The 17,266-nt window shown below is 43.3% G+C and overlaps 1 protein-coding gene across 6 annotated transcripts in view; it reads left to right on the top strand.

Moving 5' to 3' along the window:
• FGFR3 (fibroblast growth factor receptor 3) overlaps positions 1–17,266 on the top strand; it is a 69,606-nt gene that overhangs the window by 13,593 nt on the left and 38,747 nt on the right. For all 6 annotated transcript variants that reach the window (XM_084845016.1, XM_084845017.1, XM_084845013.1 and 3 more), the window contains one exon: positions 15,501–15,764. In XM_084845016.1, the coding sequence (XP_084701142.1) occupies positions 15,501–15,764 (264 nt within the window). The remainder of the gene's footprint in view (positions 1–15,500; positions 15,765–17,266) is intronic.

The raw sequence follows: 17,266 nt of genomic DNA on the forward strand, positions 1-17,266 counted from the left end.
GTGACGGACTCGACCTTGGGGGAGCTGGGGGAGGCGACCTTGGGGGAGCTGGGGGTGACAGGAAGCTCTGGCGTGGGCTGGTCCATGAAGTCAAGAAGAGTCGGAAGCGACTGAACGAATAAACAGCAACAGCAGTCATTACGAAATCTCTCTACATGGATCTACTCATGAGTAAACACCCAAGGCTAGGTCTCATGAATAGATCTGCAAGCAGTGAGACCTTAAATTTGCTATCTGAACCTGAGCCATTCCTAGTCAGCCATTCTGCATTCAGTTGAAGGTCTGTTACAGATAATCTGGATAGGAAGGTTGGAGATTCCACTGCTCCTTTTTGCAGGCGGAAATATATCTATGGAGAGAAGCAGCAGACTATTCCAGAAGGAGTAAAAATCAGTGCTCTGGCTAAACAGAAGATTTCCATGGTGTAAACCCTTCCCATGACTGGATCTTCAATAAGACGTCATCAGGTAGTGCAGGGGTAGACAAACTGGCATCCTCCAGATGTTTTAGACCACAACTCCCATAAGCCCCAGCTAGCATGACCAATGGCCAGAGATTATTGGATTTGTCCAAAACTTCTGGAGGGCACCAGGTTGCCTACCCCTGCAATAGAGATATAAGGTTTGGCTTGGCTTTTGCTGCCTTTAAAAGAGGGTGGTGAGGCTGAGCAGTGTCTATTTGATGAACAGCAGTACCATTGTCATTTTGCCCAGAGCACCCAAGAACAACTTTTGTGAACTGCCTAGAGAGCTTTGGCTATTGGGCACTATAGATGTAATAAATAAAGGTTCGTTCTGTGTGTGTGTGTGTGTGTGTGTGAGAGAGAGAGAGAGAGAGAAAGAGAGAGAGTGAGTGTGTGTGTGTGGGTGGAGAGAGTTTAGTTTGCATGCTCCATTGTTTCTGAGTTAGGAAGACCAGAGAGCCTACAAAATCCTGGGACCTGGATTAGTTCAAGTGCTAAAATGTCACTGCAACTTCTTATTATGGGGAAATAAACAGATGAGTAATGCCCTGTCTTTGCACATTAATGCACATTCTTAACAATATAGTTGTGCCACTAATCATTCTGCAAAATACAGAAGCAGAAATAAAAAAGATATGTGATAAAGACTTCCTCCAGTTTTGACATAAATTAAACATTTCAATCTAGTTATGTTGAAGGCAATTTTATTTTGCTTCCAGCTTTAGAGAATGGCTGAAATAAAAGTTCTAAAAAAGTCGTGGGGATGGGTTTGCCACATAGCATCAGAGAAAGTACAGAAAATTAATATGGTCTGAACCTGTGCTGAAGATTCATATGGATGGAAGTGTTGGCCTGTTTTAGCTTGTAGAAAGTGAGAGGGGAGCGAGAATTCCAAAGCAGAGAAAACTGTCAGATCCGTTTGCTCATACAAGGAGAGATCTCACCACTACTACCACCACCTCCAGATATTTTGGCTTATTCATGCAATCCAGGTGGTCTCAGTTTAACTTCCAGGATAAGAAATCCTAAACTTGGTGGTTAGTTACTCTGAAGTAAGTAATGGGTGGGCATCAGGGGGTGACTATAGAATGTTAGTTTAAGTCCCTGAATCATTGCCAGGAGTTCCGCTTCAGCACTGCATGCTCTGAACCGTTTCAGGCCACTATAGGAAACATTGGTGATACAATACCCTTGGGTACCCTTCCTAAGATCAACAAGTTCCTAGGAAGAATGCCATCGGTTGGCTCTCCATAAACAGAGTACTGTTCAGTCTCCTTTTGCATACCAAGTAGTGTTGAAAATGTGAAACCTCTCAAACATAATGTTTGACTCCTTTTCAAAGCTTTACTCATTGGTGGCTTCTAGTCCTGCTGCGTACAGAGCACAATTTCCAGTTGACACCAGAAGGAATAGGTTTGATGTAGCAATAGTTTGGCAATATCAGTTAGCTGATTACTCTTTGGAAAAATCCACAACTCTAAAAGTTTTACACAGCCAAGGCAAACTTTCGGTTGGCTTTTTAAATTAGTTTTTAAAGATGTTCATAGTATATTTCCCCAGGCTTAAATACTATTGAATATTGAAAAAAGATTGTTTAATCATTGGCTTCACTTGATTTGTGATTCTTGTTCAGAACTTAACTGTAGATGCCACATGATCAACCATCTAGATTTCTGTGTTTGGACTGCAAAAGCAACAGTGATGAGAGAGTGTTTTGACTTGCGTGCTTGAGTTAGCCTGAGTCCTGTGCATGGGGGAGAGTATCAGTCACTGTCTCATTAGCAGTTTTCTCATGTTGGGCATTTCCATCCTATCGGTGTCACACAGTATTAACACTTGGTACTCCAGTTTGAGGGTTGAATAATATAGCAGAGAAAGTGTTGCTATTCTACCTCAGGGGGTATAATTAAGTCCAAGCTGAGCCTCTTCCTTGGCAGTCCCCATGCTTGGAGGAAAGAGGCCAGTTGAGCCATACTTGGAGTTTGAAAATGCTGTTGCAATTTGCATAGAAATAGAAGGCTGTGGCATTCTAGTGAATGTGGTAGCAGTCTGTGTGCCTTCAGCTACAACATACAAAGGAGAAATCCTGGTACATTACGTACTCTCAGAGGAGAATTCACAAAACTTTCTTAGAAAACAAGCAAAGCTATGGGGATGAAGGCAAGAGTTTTGGCCTTTTCTTCTCCTTAAACCTGGTGTTTACTTTTTCAAAAATTGCCCAACTGTATTTTATTTATGTGCCTCACATATCTTGAAAAAACAATTATTTAAAAATGTTAATCTTCCTGGCAAATGATGACTAGCACTTCATTGTTGCCATTGGCAGACTTGTAGCTTAGCTTGCAAAGAGCAAGGGAGTTGAGAGGAAAAGAAACATTTGGGAATGGGAAAGATGATCCCATGGCCTGTTTTATTCTCAAGGGAAGTAGAATGAAATTTGCGGTCCTATTTCAGACTTATTGTGGAACGTAGCCTTGTTTGAGGAATCCTAACACCTGCTGGCCATACACATTTGCTTAGTTTCACTATTTGGGTTATCCTGGGTGGGTTTGCACAATCAGCAGGGGTAAAGAAGACATCATAGCTTCTTCCCATGCTCCCTCACCTGCCATTTCCCTAATTGCCTGTGCCGCATCACAGATTACCGTGTCATCCAAACCCAGCATGTGGAGGGTGGCTTCTTACCCACCCTACAACCCATGGCTTGTAGTAGGGGCTGTGGGGTGGGTAAGAAGTCACCCCTGCTGCGCTCTGGGTTTGGATGACATGGCAACCCGCAGTGTGGGTAATTAGGGAAATGGTGGGCACACAAACGCCATGTGTGGGGGTGGGGGAAGAAGGTACCATGGCTTCTTTACACCCTCTGATCGTGCAAACCCAGCCTCTGTGTTTGCAGTGACGGAAGGTCAGACCAATAGAATGGAGTCAAGGCAGAGCCAATAGGTGCAAGGAGATTTATTAATTAATTATCAGATTTCCTACATTGTGTTTTACCTCTGGGGAAACTACTGAACATTAATCAGTAATAAAACAGTTGAAACAAGAACTCCAGTATAGTTCAGTTTCTAGCAAAGCTGCTGCAAAAGAGATGACATTGTTCAAATGTTAGATTGGTAGCTTTGCTCATAGAACTGGCAGCGAAATGGAAGATGAGAGAGCTGATGTTCTGAACCTTTCTTGGGCAAGATAATGGACTGGCTGAGGGCCAATAAAGTGAGGCTCAACCCAAACAAGATGGAGGAAATGTTTGTGGGTGGTTCATCTTCCTGACTGATGTTTACCCTGTTTTTGTGTGGGTGCATTTTATCTAATGCAGGGGTGGGCAACTTCAGATGTTTTGGCCTACTCCAACTCCTACTCCAGATGTTTTGGCCTACTATTTTCATCAGTCCTATCCAGCATAGTCAGTCATGAGGGATGCTGGGAGTTGTAGGCCAAAACATCTGGAGGGCCACAAGTTGCCTGCTCCTGCTTTAAAGGATCAAATGTATGGGTTGGGGGTGCTCTTGGGTCCCGCGTTGTCACTAGAAGAACTGGTAGTCTCAGTGGCTTGGGACACCTTTTATCAGCTCAGGCCGATATACCAATGATGACACTCCCTGGACAGAGGAATGGTAACCTCCCGTTTGGATCATCGCAATGTGTTATCCCTGGGGCTCCTTTTGATTATGGCTTGGAAATTTCGGTTAATCCAAAATGAGACAGTTAGACTGTTGACTGGGAATGGCCAATACAATCATATTGTGTCAGTCCATTTGCAGTGGCCGCCAGTCTGTCTCCAGGCTTTTATTATATGCTGCTGCTAGTTTTACCTTGTTTTTATCTGACCTGTTTTATTGTCATTGAATTGTTGTTACCTTGTATTTTATGGTTTTAGTTTATGCACCACCCAGAGAACTTTGGTTATTGGGTAGTTTAAAAATGAAACAAATAAATTATAACTTTGGACACTGTAAATATACACCAGAATTAATATTTCTTTTTTCACATAAAAAAACCCCTTTCATCCATTTTGTAGGCTGCCATCCTATACATACATACTTGGAAGTATCTTTGAATTGAATGGGACTTACTTCTGAGGTGCTATGTTATGTTTGTGCTGTAAGTGTTGTAGTTTTTTTTTTTAATGTACGTTTACCAATCTCATGAACAGAAGTTATGATTTTCTAATGAAGGAATGCTGGAAGAAGTTGAACCAGGATTTTGAGATGTTTTTTTAAGAAAGATTTCTATTGGGTAAGAAAAATCAGACTATGAATGCACCAAAACTAGGATTGTTGTAGTTGGAATGACAATTAATGTGCTGTGAACATAATTCCAGTGGAAGCTGGTTTAGGAGTGAGAATAAGTACTCTGGGTTTTCTTTCCTTCTCTCCCCCCCCCCCGCACTTTTCTGATTTGGTCCTATGTATTGGCTCTGGAGTGTGGTGGCTTCCATTTTTAATTTGTCAACCAGGCAAAACTCAGTTCATTGGGTCCCTTCAGGTTGTTGTCATTAGGTGTTTTTTCATCATAAAGCAGAAACTTTCAGGATTCTAGTATCTTGCACTTCACTCTTGAGGTATTGGCTGGTAGCTGTCTAAATGAACATTTCATCTGAGAGGCGTGGGGTCTGTGAAGGATTGTTGGAGTCACCCCAACAACCCTGCAAGGTAGGACAGGCCCAACTCAGCCACAGGTTCCCCCAAGATTACCCAGTAGCTTCCCTCCTAGGCCAATAGGCACTGTATTTAGCACTGAAGTTACATAGGACACACCACACCAACTGGAACTTGGATAAAAGTTTATTAGGGGAAAGGAACAAAGAGGAAGGAAAAGGGGGAAAGTGGTAGGTTGTACAGGAAATTACAAGCAAGATTACAATACCCAAAAGCCAGAAACACCAATCACCTGGACACACACTCCCAGGAGCAAAACAATAAATCTAGCTATTCTATTCATACCAAAGCGTGGGCCTCTCAGGATAGCCATCAAGCAGCAACACACTCTGGTACCGTCAGGGCAAAAAAAGAGACGCCTGCCCCTTCTTTGCCCCCCTATTTATTGCCCAGCCCTAGCAACTCAAGGCAGATTTGAAACACCCAGTCATAGCCCAGTCCCAGGACATCCCACTCCACCCTCCAAGAGGGCTGGATCTTCCCACCAGACACGGCTGTTATCACTTTCCCAATTAACAGGAACAGAGTGTGGCCTTGAGCTGCTGGGCTGAGAAATGGCCAAATAACAATCAGCTTCCAGGTGGCTACTTTGAACGTGACAACCAGATCGGCCATCATGGCTTCTAGTACCCTCATTCTTGACAGGTTCCATATAAAAATGGTCAGGGAAATCCAGAGGAATCGAGAACTTGTACCTGCAGAACTGCTAGCTGGAAGAGTTAGCTGGGCCGTGTAAGGCATTGTAGAAGGTGCATGACTGTGTGCTTCCAAAAGTGTGCATCTCACTCTCCTTCCTCCCCATGGCTGCTGCTGATGTACGGCACTTTAGTCAGTAATGTCAAGCAGTCAGTTTATTACAACAGTACTACTGAGAAAAGTGGCATGCAGCCTACAAAAATGCTAATCAGGGTTTGAAGGCTATGAGTATTGAAAAATTGGGCTGGGCTGGGCTGGGCTGGGCTGGGCTGTGGGGACAGATGACAAACATTGAAAACTTGTCTCGAACAGTCTTTAAGTATTGCAACGTTTGCTTCTGGAAAAATGTTGCTTTATGACAGTTGTGTCTTTTTAATGTGGCTGAAGCCATGGTCACAAAGGCAAGCGCTTGCTGCCTTAGAATTCCTGACTAGTGCCCATTTACTCATTAGAGGAGCAGGCCACTCCGTCAAAAAAGCAGGAGAGGCAAAGCCTTGAACTGGTGCTCGGCAAGTATTTTATTATATTTGATACACCTGACATGTTTTGAAAATGATATTTGGGATAAAAGTTTTGATTCTAACAGCAACAGCTCAGACATTTCACTTCAGCCCTGTTCAGACGTTTGGGGCTCCTCCACAAGGTCAGTTAATGTGCATTGGGTGGGCATTGCGACAACAGACTCCACCCTTGCTGAATGCATGTTCCTTTGCATGTCTGTAACATCTCCATGTACATTGCAGACATGCAAGGGAATGTGTATAAGGGGGCGGTGATGCATCCCCCTGCGCTGCCCCTGCTATATGCAGGCTCACTGAATGCATGGACCAGCCCTGGTAACCTCTGAAGAGGGGTTTTGAGAATGTTCTGTGTGATTCACGTTTCTCATCCCTTGTGGCTCTGAATGTTTTAAAGGTGTGTCAGACATATCCCATGTTATAGTAAATGTTCATATCTCAGCATACTGTAAGTGTGAGGCTTCACTCTCTCCTTTTAGTTTTTCAGCTTTTTAGTACTGACTTTTTTCTTTTGCTTGGGACAGCCTCTGGCAATGTTACTTTCCCCTGGGCCAGCCCCTTACCTAGCATAGGCTCTTTTTCTGGCACAGATGTCTGCTGCTATCCAGGCATTGGGTGGATTGGGGGGCCAAGCAGGAATCATAGAATCAATAGTAGGGCTGGAAGGGGCCTACAAGGCCATTGAGTCCAACTCCCTGCGCAATGCAGGAATCCAAGTCAGAGCATCCCCGACAGATGCCTGTCCAGCCTTGTCTTGAATGCCTCCAGTGTGGGAGAGCCCACTACCTCCCTAGGTAATTGGTTCCACTGTCATATTGCTCTAACAGACAGGAAGTTTTTTCTGATGTTCAGCCGGAATCTGGCTTCCTGTCACTTGAGCCCATGATTCCGTGTCCTGCACTCTGGGATGATCGAGAACAGATCCTGGCTTCCTCTCTGTAACAACCTTTCAAGTACTTGAAGAGCGCTATCCTATCTCCCCTCAGTCTTCTCTTCTCAAGGCTAAACATGCCCAGTTCTTTCAGTCTCTCTTCATAGGGCTTTGTTTCCAGTCCCCTGATCATTGTCATTGCCCTCCTCTGAACCCTCTCCAGTTTGTCTGCATCCTTCTTAAAATGTGGTGCCCAGAACTGGACACAGTACTCCAGATGAGGCCTAACCAGTGCTGAGTAGAGGGGAACTAGTACTTCCCGGGATTTGGAAGCTATGCTTCTATGAATGCAGCCCAAAAGAGCATTTGCCTTTTTTGCAGCCACATCACATTGTTGGCTCATATTCAGCTTGCGATCTACAACAATTCCAAGATCCTTCTCTCTTGTAGTATTGTTGAGCCAAGTATCCCCGATCTTGTAACTGTGCATTTGTTTTCTTTTTCCTAGGTGCAGAACTTGGCATTTGTCCCTACTAAATTGCGTTCTGTTGTTTTCTGCCCAGTGCTCCAGTCTATCCAGATCACTTTGAATTCTCTTTCAGTCTTCCAGGGTATTAGCTATCCCGCCCAATTTTGTGTCATCTGCAAATTTGATCAGCATTCCCTTCACCTCCTCCTCCAAGTCATTCATACAAATGTTGAAGAGCACTGGGCCCAGGCCTGAGCCCTGCGGTACTCTGCTTATTACCTCTTCCCAGTTTGAGAAGATCCCATTGATAAGCACTCTTTGAGTCCAATTCTGTAGCCAACTGTGGATCCACCTGATAGTTGTTTCATCTAGCCCACTTTGAGCTAGTTTGCTCATCAGGATATCATGGGGCACTTTGTCAAAAGCTTTGCTGAAGTCAAGGTATTTTATGTCCACAGCATTCCCACAGTCCACAAGGGAGGTGACCTGATCAAAAAATGAGACCAGATCCGTCTGGCAGGATTTGTTCTTGACAAATCCATGTTGGCTTCAAGTAATCACCGCATTGTTGTCAAGGTGCTTCCAGATGGATTGCTTTATAATCTGCTCCAGAATTTTCCCAGGGATTGATGTCAGACTGACTGGTCTGTAGTTCCCAGGTTCCTCCTTTTTACCCTTTTTGAAGATAGGGACACCATTAGCCCTCCTCTGGCACTTTACCCGTCCTCCATGATTTCTTAAAGATAATAGACAGTGGTTCTGCGAGTTCTTCTGCCAGTTCCTTTATTACCCTAGGATGCAGTTCATCTGGTCCTGGAGATTTGAACTCATTCAAAGTAATTAGGTGTTCCTTGACTATATGCCTATCGATCTCCAGCTGCAATCCTGCCCCTTCAGCCTGTACTTCACCTTTGCCAGGGGGCTCATAAACCCTCTTTCGAGAGAAGACTGAGCCAAGGTAGGAATTGAGCACTTCTGCCTTTTCCTTATCATCTGTTATAATTTTTCCATCCTTATTTAATAGGAGATAAGATGGAGTCTGTTCTTGGCTATCCAAATTGAGTGCAAATATAGTATGGGCAAGAAGTTAAAAAATGTGGCTTCTGTCATGACCTGATATGCAAAATGATATGCATTTTTAATAATGCACAAACTTTTGCCTAAAAAAGGGAAACGAGTGAAAACAGTGGATGTGGCATGGACTGTATTTTGGTCACACGGGGTATTCTTTTTGTTTTCCCTTTGTTGGTCTTTGGGACGTGCAGTTTTAAATGGTTGAAGGTATTCTCTGAACATATTCACCATAAGGTGACTATGGTAACAATATGCATAGCCAAAGCAGCCCCATTAGAGAGGTCTCTTGCTAATTCTGTGATTATTGCTGCTGTGGATAAGTAGATAAATTGCTGGATTGGGGAACCCCTTAGCTTCTCTTTCCAGTGGTGCTTACTGATAGCTTAATAGAATAACTGTCAACCATTTTAGACCAGTTCCTTCTTTAAACCCAAACAGCAAAATTGGAACCCAATTTTTTTTTTTACCAACTATTTTGCATTCCCCCCCCCCAGCCCATTTAAAACATGATTTAGAAAAAGTAAATGATGATGGTGCTAAATAACGATGGATTGACAATTTGCTCAGTCCAATCTCAGGAGAGGATGCATTCCAGTTGGAGCCATGACCCACCAGTTAAATACTGATGCCTTAAAGCAGTTAGGCCGCAGTCCCATAACCACTTTTCCTGGGAGTAAGCCCCACTGAATGCAATGGGACTTATAATCTAAGTTCCCAAAACATTTGTAAAGCTTCCTTAGATTTCAAAAATATAATTGATTATCTAAAGTTATAGAGGAAGCAATTCTTCTTTAAGTAGTACTACAGTGTACCAGAAAAAAATTAAAATGCCGTAAACCTGGGGAGTTTAGCATTGTCCAAATGGCTTGGGGGAACTAAAAAAAAAAAAGGTCCAGTCCAGAGATCAGAAAAAAGGGAGTGCTACATCAGCGTGGAACCAAAGTGAGCCGTGTGAATTGAAATATGCAAAATGTCAAAAAGAAACACAGGGGGTGGCTGCCTAAACACCAGTTACACGGATTGGGGGTGGGAGTCTGAACAAATAGACATTCAATGCCATCCCCCACGCAGAAGGCTTTGTTGCCCAAAATAGAGAACTCATAAAATGTTGAGGCTAATTTATGTTGAATTTCCATCCTTCCTTCCAATGTGAACAGAGCTCCTAGAGCTATTAGGCACTACAGGGGCATTAATGGTTAAAGTTATGAATCAGACTAATTTAAAATTGTTCCATTTTTAAGGATTAGCTGTTTATTTTTATTTATTTATTACATTTATATCCCACCTTTCTTCCATCATGGAACTCAAGGTGGCTACATGTGGTTTTCAGGTGGTCTCCCCTCCAAACATTGACCAGACCTGCTTAGCTTTAGGTGGCTGCCTCGTATGCCTTCAGACCATGCCCTGAACCAGCAGTGTGGATTAAGTCCAAAGTAGACATGGCACTCTTCAAATACCTGAGGGAGTGTTGCAAAGGCTTGTTCTCTGCAGCCCCAGAGGATAAGACTAGATCTAATGGGTTAAAGTTACAGGAGGGTAGATTTCAATTGAACCTTAGGAAAAGCTTCTTTGGCAAGAGCAATTTGGCAATGGAACCAGTTAGCAGGGTAGGTGGGTGGTTGTCCCTCCCTGGAGGTCTTCAGCTAGCACAGCCTTCCCCAGTTTGGTTCCCTCCAGATGTTTTGGACTAGAACTTCCATCAGCCCCAGCCAGTGGAGGGCACCAGGTTGTGTATCTCTGTCTGACGTCGAGGCTGGACAGCCATCTATTGGAGATGCTTTAACTCTGGATTTCCTGCACAGAGCAGGAGGTTGCACTAGACGACCTCTGAGTCCCACTCCAACTCTGATTCAATGATGTGGCAGATCTTATGGTTATCTATATTTTTTTAAGTTTTGTTGTTTTTGTTTTCTGTTTTGATTTATTTAGCAACCCTGTGCAGCTTCTTTGAAGATGGGAAAGTGACATTCTAGGAGAGGAAGTTCTAGCCCTTTCCTGCAGCACCATTTCCCTAATCTAAACCTCCTTTCTTCCTGCATCTGCCAAAGCTGCTATTAGCCATAGATGATTTTAAAAAAATGACAGGTATGGTCTCTGCAGTTCAGATAATGCAAAGAAAGAAAGAAAAGAAAGAAAGAAAGAGGCTGCTTCAGTGCCATAAGATGAGTGGGACGTGTATTGCTCTCCTTGGTTTACCCTTGAGCCATTGAGAGAAATAGGCCTCTACACAAACTGTAACCAGAATGGTAGAAATGTCACCTTTTGACATCCATTGTGCCAGTCATCTGGGTGAAGGGGCAGAATGTCGGTAGGTGCCCAATTTGCCAGCATTTAGCAAAGAAAGCCAGGAGTGAGTGTGCCTCCCGCTTGAAGGCAGTTCTTTGGGAAGCAACTCCTGCAGTAAGTGAAATGGCCTCTTCCACAGGGTGCAGTGTCACTCAGAAAAAGGAAAAGAACCAAGGTTCCTCAGCACACTAGAGCCAGGGTGGGTAAAATTGATTATTTTAGAAAATAGATTATTTTTTAAAAAAACAATTATAGTAAGCATCTCATAACAACAAAATACAGCTTGGTTTAAAAGGAAATCTGAATTTAATTTAAAATAAATAATAAAACCTACACTTATAGCCTTTTAAAACTGATTTATGATCTTCTATAGGACACCACATTCAAGGCTGCTTTTCTATGTAAGAGAGGACACGGGAGGAGAGAGATACCAGTCTTAGCTCCTGAGTTTAAGCTGTATAAATGACACAATAAATCATGAATTGTATTAGTTATTATGGACTTCCTTTTTACAGGGCCCTAGGGACTATCAAGGCAAGGTATCACATGCAATAAAATCTAAGGGATACCATCATGTATATCACTAGGATTATCCACTGAGGCCATGTGGATGATCTTGTATTCCTGTTTTATGCCCTTCAACAACCTGAGCTGTACAGTGTTTACTTCCCAAATTATGAATATTTATTATTACCAATCAAACAACAGTCACTGTCCAGTGACAACCAGCCCTTGGTTCTAGAAAATTCCAAACACTTACTGTCGCAAAATTCTGTGCGAACTGATGCCCTCCAGATGATTTTGACTACAACTCCCATCAACCCAAGCCAGCATGGTCAGTGACCAGGAATTGTAGTCCAAAACATCTAGAGGGCACCAGGTTGCAGAAGGCTGTTCTGTACTATACTTGGGCAAGTCCTACTTTCATTTCATTACTTTGTTCAGTGGGACTTATTTAGAAGTAACTGTGCATAGGATTGCTGCTGTAGCCTTCAGATAAATGATCTTACTTAATATCTGTGCATGTGTACAAATACAGCCAACTAGAAATTTGTATCTAAGCAGACATAATTCTGTAGAGGTTTGGGGGTATGCTCCTAGGTTGCATAAAGGCTCTATTTAGTTGCAAACTACTACGTATTCACTTTTAAAGCAACCAGTTAGTATGTATGCTTGTTCAGGAAATATAGGAATTTCAGAGTGGGAAATTAGATTTACATCAGTCCTCCCTAGTGGCAGACAGAGACAGGAAATTGTCCTCTGCCCTGACCATGTTTATTTAAAACATGTTTGCCCCACTTTTCAGCTGAAAAGGCTTCCAGAAGGGCTTACATAAGTTCAATAATAATAAACAAGATCAATAATAAACAAGTCTCCGCCTGCAGGCTACAGTCTAAAAGGCATGATACAAAAGGAAAAAATGATAGGGAGGGAAGAGGGAAAACAAGTAAACTGAGGCACCAGTTCTTAAAGTTATGTATCTAATCAGAATTGGAGAAAACATATGAAGCTGCCTTATTCTGACTGAGACCATTGTGACCCAGGGTCATCCCGTGAAGCAGATTGATTCAGGACAAATAAAAGGAAGTACTTCTTCACACAGCACATAGTTAAACTATGGAGTTCACTACCACAGGATGTTGTGGTGGCCATCAATTTGGACGGCTTTAAAAGGGGGTTAGATAAATTCCTGGAGAAGGCTACCAATGGCTGCTAATTCTGATGGCTCTGTGCTCCTTCCAGTATCAGAGGCAGTATGCCTATGTACACCAGTTGCTGGGAAACATGAGTAGGAGGGTGCTGTTGCACGCATGTCTTGGTTGTGGGTCTCCCATCGAAAACTGGCCACCTTGTGAACAGAATGCTCAACCAGATGGATCCTCCGTCTGATCCAGCATGGCTCTTCTTATGTTCTCATTTAGCTGAGTGCTGTCTTCTCTGACTGACATCAGCTGTCCAGGATCGCAGGCAGAAACCATTCCCAGCCCTGCTACCTGATGAGATCCTTTAAAGTGGAGATGCCCTGGAAAACATACACTCTACCACTAAGCTGTGGACCCTTTCCTGTGCAACAAATGAGGCACCAGAAATCACTTGGAACTAGTCGCTTCCCAAGTCAGCAGTCATTGCCTCCCGCATAGAAGCTGCATCCTGGTGTTGCCCACTCTCTCTCGTGAAAAAATAAAAGTCTTCAAAATGGTGCTAGTGCCCCATTGCAGTCGATACTTTTATGCTAGGGCCCCAACTACTCCAGAGTACCAGCACTATCTTGGAAATTTCCCTGGCCACCAGGTGGGAAGGAGTGAGCCAAGGCAATCCAGTGCAGGTTACAGCAGCACTTGACTGGGACAGGGAAGGAACAAGTACAGACTGAGCGACCACCAGAGCCAGCAGTTACCATTTCTGCATGTGGTGAGGGTGGAATATTCCAAGGAGCTTCGTTTTTCCAGCCGCTTCCTTCCCTAAATTCCAAACGAGAAGGAACTAGGAGCAGCTCTTATTGGAATTTCATTTTGAAGAAAGCTCATTTCTCAACCAGGCGGCAGGGAAGCAGCTTTTCACTGATTCTGGTCAGCCATTGTTGTAATTATAAACAGGAGAAATACCAGGACTTGACCTTGCTTGGGAAATAAGCCATTCATCAGGGATGTACTGCAGTGCTCCTTAATCCTAGATGTGTGGGAATAGGCTACTGTTCCCTAATTACGAGGGAAATCAGGCTCCATATGGTCAAAAGTCATCTTTTTGTAGTTCAGTCGTTGAGTCGTGTCCGACTCTTCGTGACCCCATGGACCATAGCACGCCAGGCCTTCCTGTCCTGCGCTCTCTCCCGGAGCGTGCTCAAGTTCATATTCATTGCATCCGTGATGCTATCTAGCCATCTCATCCTCTGCCGGCCCCTTCTCCTTTTGCCTTCAATCTTTCCCAGCATCAGGGTCTTTTCCAGAGAGTTTTCTCTTCGCATTAGGTGGCCAAAATATTTGAGCTTCAGCTTCAGTATCTGTCCTTCCAATGAGCACTCAGGGTTGATTTCCTTTAGGATTGACTGATTGGACCTCCTTGCAGTCCAGGGGACTCATAAGAGTCTTCTCCAGCACCACAGTTCGAAAGCATCAATTCTTCGGCACTCAGCCTTCCTTATAGTCCAGCTCTCACAGCCATACGTTGCTACTGGGAAAACCATAGCTTTGATTAGACGGACCTTTGTCGGCAAGGTGATGTCTCTGCTTCTTACTATGCTGTCTAGGTTTGCCATAGCTTTCCTTCCAAGGAGCAAGCGTCTTTTAATTTCATGGCTACAGTCACCATCTGCGGTGATCTTGGAGCCCAAGAAAATAAAATCTGTCACTGCTTCCATTTCTTCCCCTTCCATATTCCAGGAAGTGATAGGGCCAGATGCCATGATCTTAGTTTTGTTAATGTTGAGTTTCAAACCAGCTTTTGCATTCTCCACTTTCACCCTCAACAAGAGGCTCTTTAGATCCTCTTCACTTTCTGCCATTAGGGTGGTATCGTCTGCGTATCTGAGGTTGTTGATAATTCTCCCGGCAATCTTAATTCCAACCTCTGATTCATCCAACCCGGCGTTTCTCATGATATACTTTGCATATAAGTTAAATAAGCAGGGCGACAATATGCAGCCTTGTCGTACTCCTTTCCCAATTTTGAACCAATCGGTTGTTCCATGTCTGGTTCTGACTGTTGCTTCTTGACCCTCGTACAGGTTTCTCAGGAGACAGATAAGGTGGTCTGGTACTCCCATCTCTTTAACGATTTGCCAGAGTTTGTTGTGATCCACACAATCAAAGGCTTTAGCGTAGTCAATGAAGCAGAAATAGATGTTTTTCTGGAATTCTCTTGCTTTCTCCATGATCCAGCGAATGTTGGCGATTTGATCTCTAGTTCCTCTGCCTCTTCGAAACCCAGCTTGTACTTCCGGTAGTTCTCGGTTCACATACTGCTGAAGCCTAGCTTGTAGGATTTTGAGCATAACCTTGCTGGCATGTGAAATGAGTGCACATATTCCACCATTCAGCACTGGAAACAGATTCCTGGTAGAGAAAAAAGTGGGTAGTTTGCAGGAGGAATAAGGGAAGGAGATGTCGAGGAAGTAGGTAGTCTTCGAAAGTAGATTTGGAGGACTGAAGGGCAAGGAAGTTGGACCAGTACAGCTTTGATGCCTATGAATGGAAGGAGCAGGAGACAAAGAGAAAGGAGGTGGACACAGCAGGAGATGAGGGAACAGGACAATTGAGATTATGGATAGAGGCGAGGGAAGGTGGGATGGAAAACCCAGGAACGAAAGGAAAGGAAGTTTGTAGAAATCCACTGGGAATGGGCAAGAGAGAGGGGCTGCAATCCCTGGCCCATGATAGGACCATATTTTATTCTTGCTGTTCGTTGGATATAATTCTGAATGATCAAGAACTTGCTGACATCTTTTCAATATGCTTCTTTCTCATAGATTATTTGAGGAGTAAAACTGCTTTCCTTGAAGAATTGGTGGTTGGAAGTGGCGATACCCTTGAACTTCTGTGTAATACACTGGGCTCTTCTGTGCCTGTCTTCTGGTATAAAGATGGCACTGGGATTTCACCTACTAACCGAACTCAAATTGCCCAAAAATTGTTGAGGATTATCAATGTGTCCTATGATGACTCTGGCCTGTACAGTTGTAAACCAAGACACTCCATTGAAATGCTCAAGAACTTTACAGTACGAGTGACAGGTGAGTGGAATGATGTTCATTGTAGTGTCTCCTAACTTTTCTCATAACTATTCACACATGCCTCTTTTCCCCAAATCAAAATGCAGTTTAAGAGTTTTGCCTCGAAGTCCAACTTGGAAATCCTGTCACTTTGGCCAGTGTCTGTCTTGATCAAGGATTTGGGGGTTAGTGTATTTCTTTCCTCCAAATTGTCAAGTAAAGTTTGTAACTCTGTTTAGTCTATCTAGGTTACACCTTCCTGCCCGAATTGAAAAACATAAGTTAAAGAGAAGCTAGAGGCAGTAGAATTCACCCAATTCTGGAATGACCCCTGTAGAACAATAAGACAGCCGTGGAGCCTTACAGGATTCAAGGCAGTTGGATAGATATGTGAGTGATTGTTCTATTCTTGTGCATCACTTGCAGCCCAGTTGAATCAGAAAAGCATTTCTCCCCACCTGCACACAAATCTTCCCCATACAAATCTTCATTTTCACTTCTTACCCCGCACCCTTGATGAAAGTTTGCCACAACTAGAGACATAATTGTCACTGTTGTGTGTGGAGTTTTGCTCATACATATACATCTTCTTAGGAAAGATCCAGGATTTCCTCACACATTAAATCCACTTTCACCCCAGAATGTTTCTACAGCATATTAGTCATGTCTCTTTTGTAATGTTTGAAGGGGAGTTGCATGTATAGACAACACACAACTAGAAATCTTGACCAAGTGTGGAAATGCAGGAACCTGTCTTACCTATTAATATGTGAAGGAGGTCTGAATGATTCCCTTCCCAAGTCCAGATATGGTAAATATCTTAAGCCTGAAGGGCTTCATGATTTCTTTGCACCCAGCAGTTGCTATAGTGCTTAGTAGGAGTATTTCCTGTTAAAGGTGGAGGTTAGCCATCCAGGCATAGATTGCAAGGTTTTTTTCTTGTGGGGCGAACAATACAATAGCTACTGATTATATCTTTATTTGTTAGTTTCTTTAGGGGAGCTTTGGGCAGAAAGGCACTTTGTATGTTTCAAAATAAATAAAACCAAAGGAAGAGAGGGGAAAGACCAGCAGAAGGAAATTGGGATCTGTATTGTGGGGTTGTTTAGGCTGGTGGAGATTATATATTGGAGATACCCTGGTACTGGGTAGGTCTTGCATAGCTACGTTGTGGGAAGCTATCTGAAATTCTGGCAGCTTTCTGCAGTGCTTGTACAACAATATAGTGTGAGATCAGCTATTGTTGGGGCTGGATAAGGTTGACATGGTTCCCAGTTCCTTCCTCACACAAAAGTGTGAAACAGAACTCAATCAGTAGATTTAATAAGGAGCTGAAGTTTATATGTCCCTGCACCCCCAAATAAGCACTGTTGTCATTTAATGGATTTCTGGCTCACCTTTTGGGTATATACCCCACACAAGGCAAGTTACAGCAAATCTATTCAATACAACATTAAAATGCCAAAATTTAAAACAGTGGTTGAAATACTAACATTAAAATAGGTGCAGCAGATGTGAAATCT

This window comes from Heloderma suspectum, chromosome 3 (assembly GCF_057233095.1).
Source record: "Heloderma suspectum isolate Gila_16-S chromosome 3, 16-S_ref, whole genome shotgun sequence".
Classification (NCBI taxonomy): Eukaryota; Metazoa; Chordata; class Lepidosauria; order Squamata; family Helodermatidae; genus Heloderma; species Heloderma suspectum.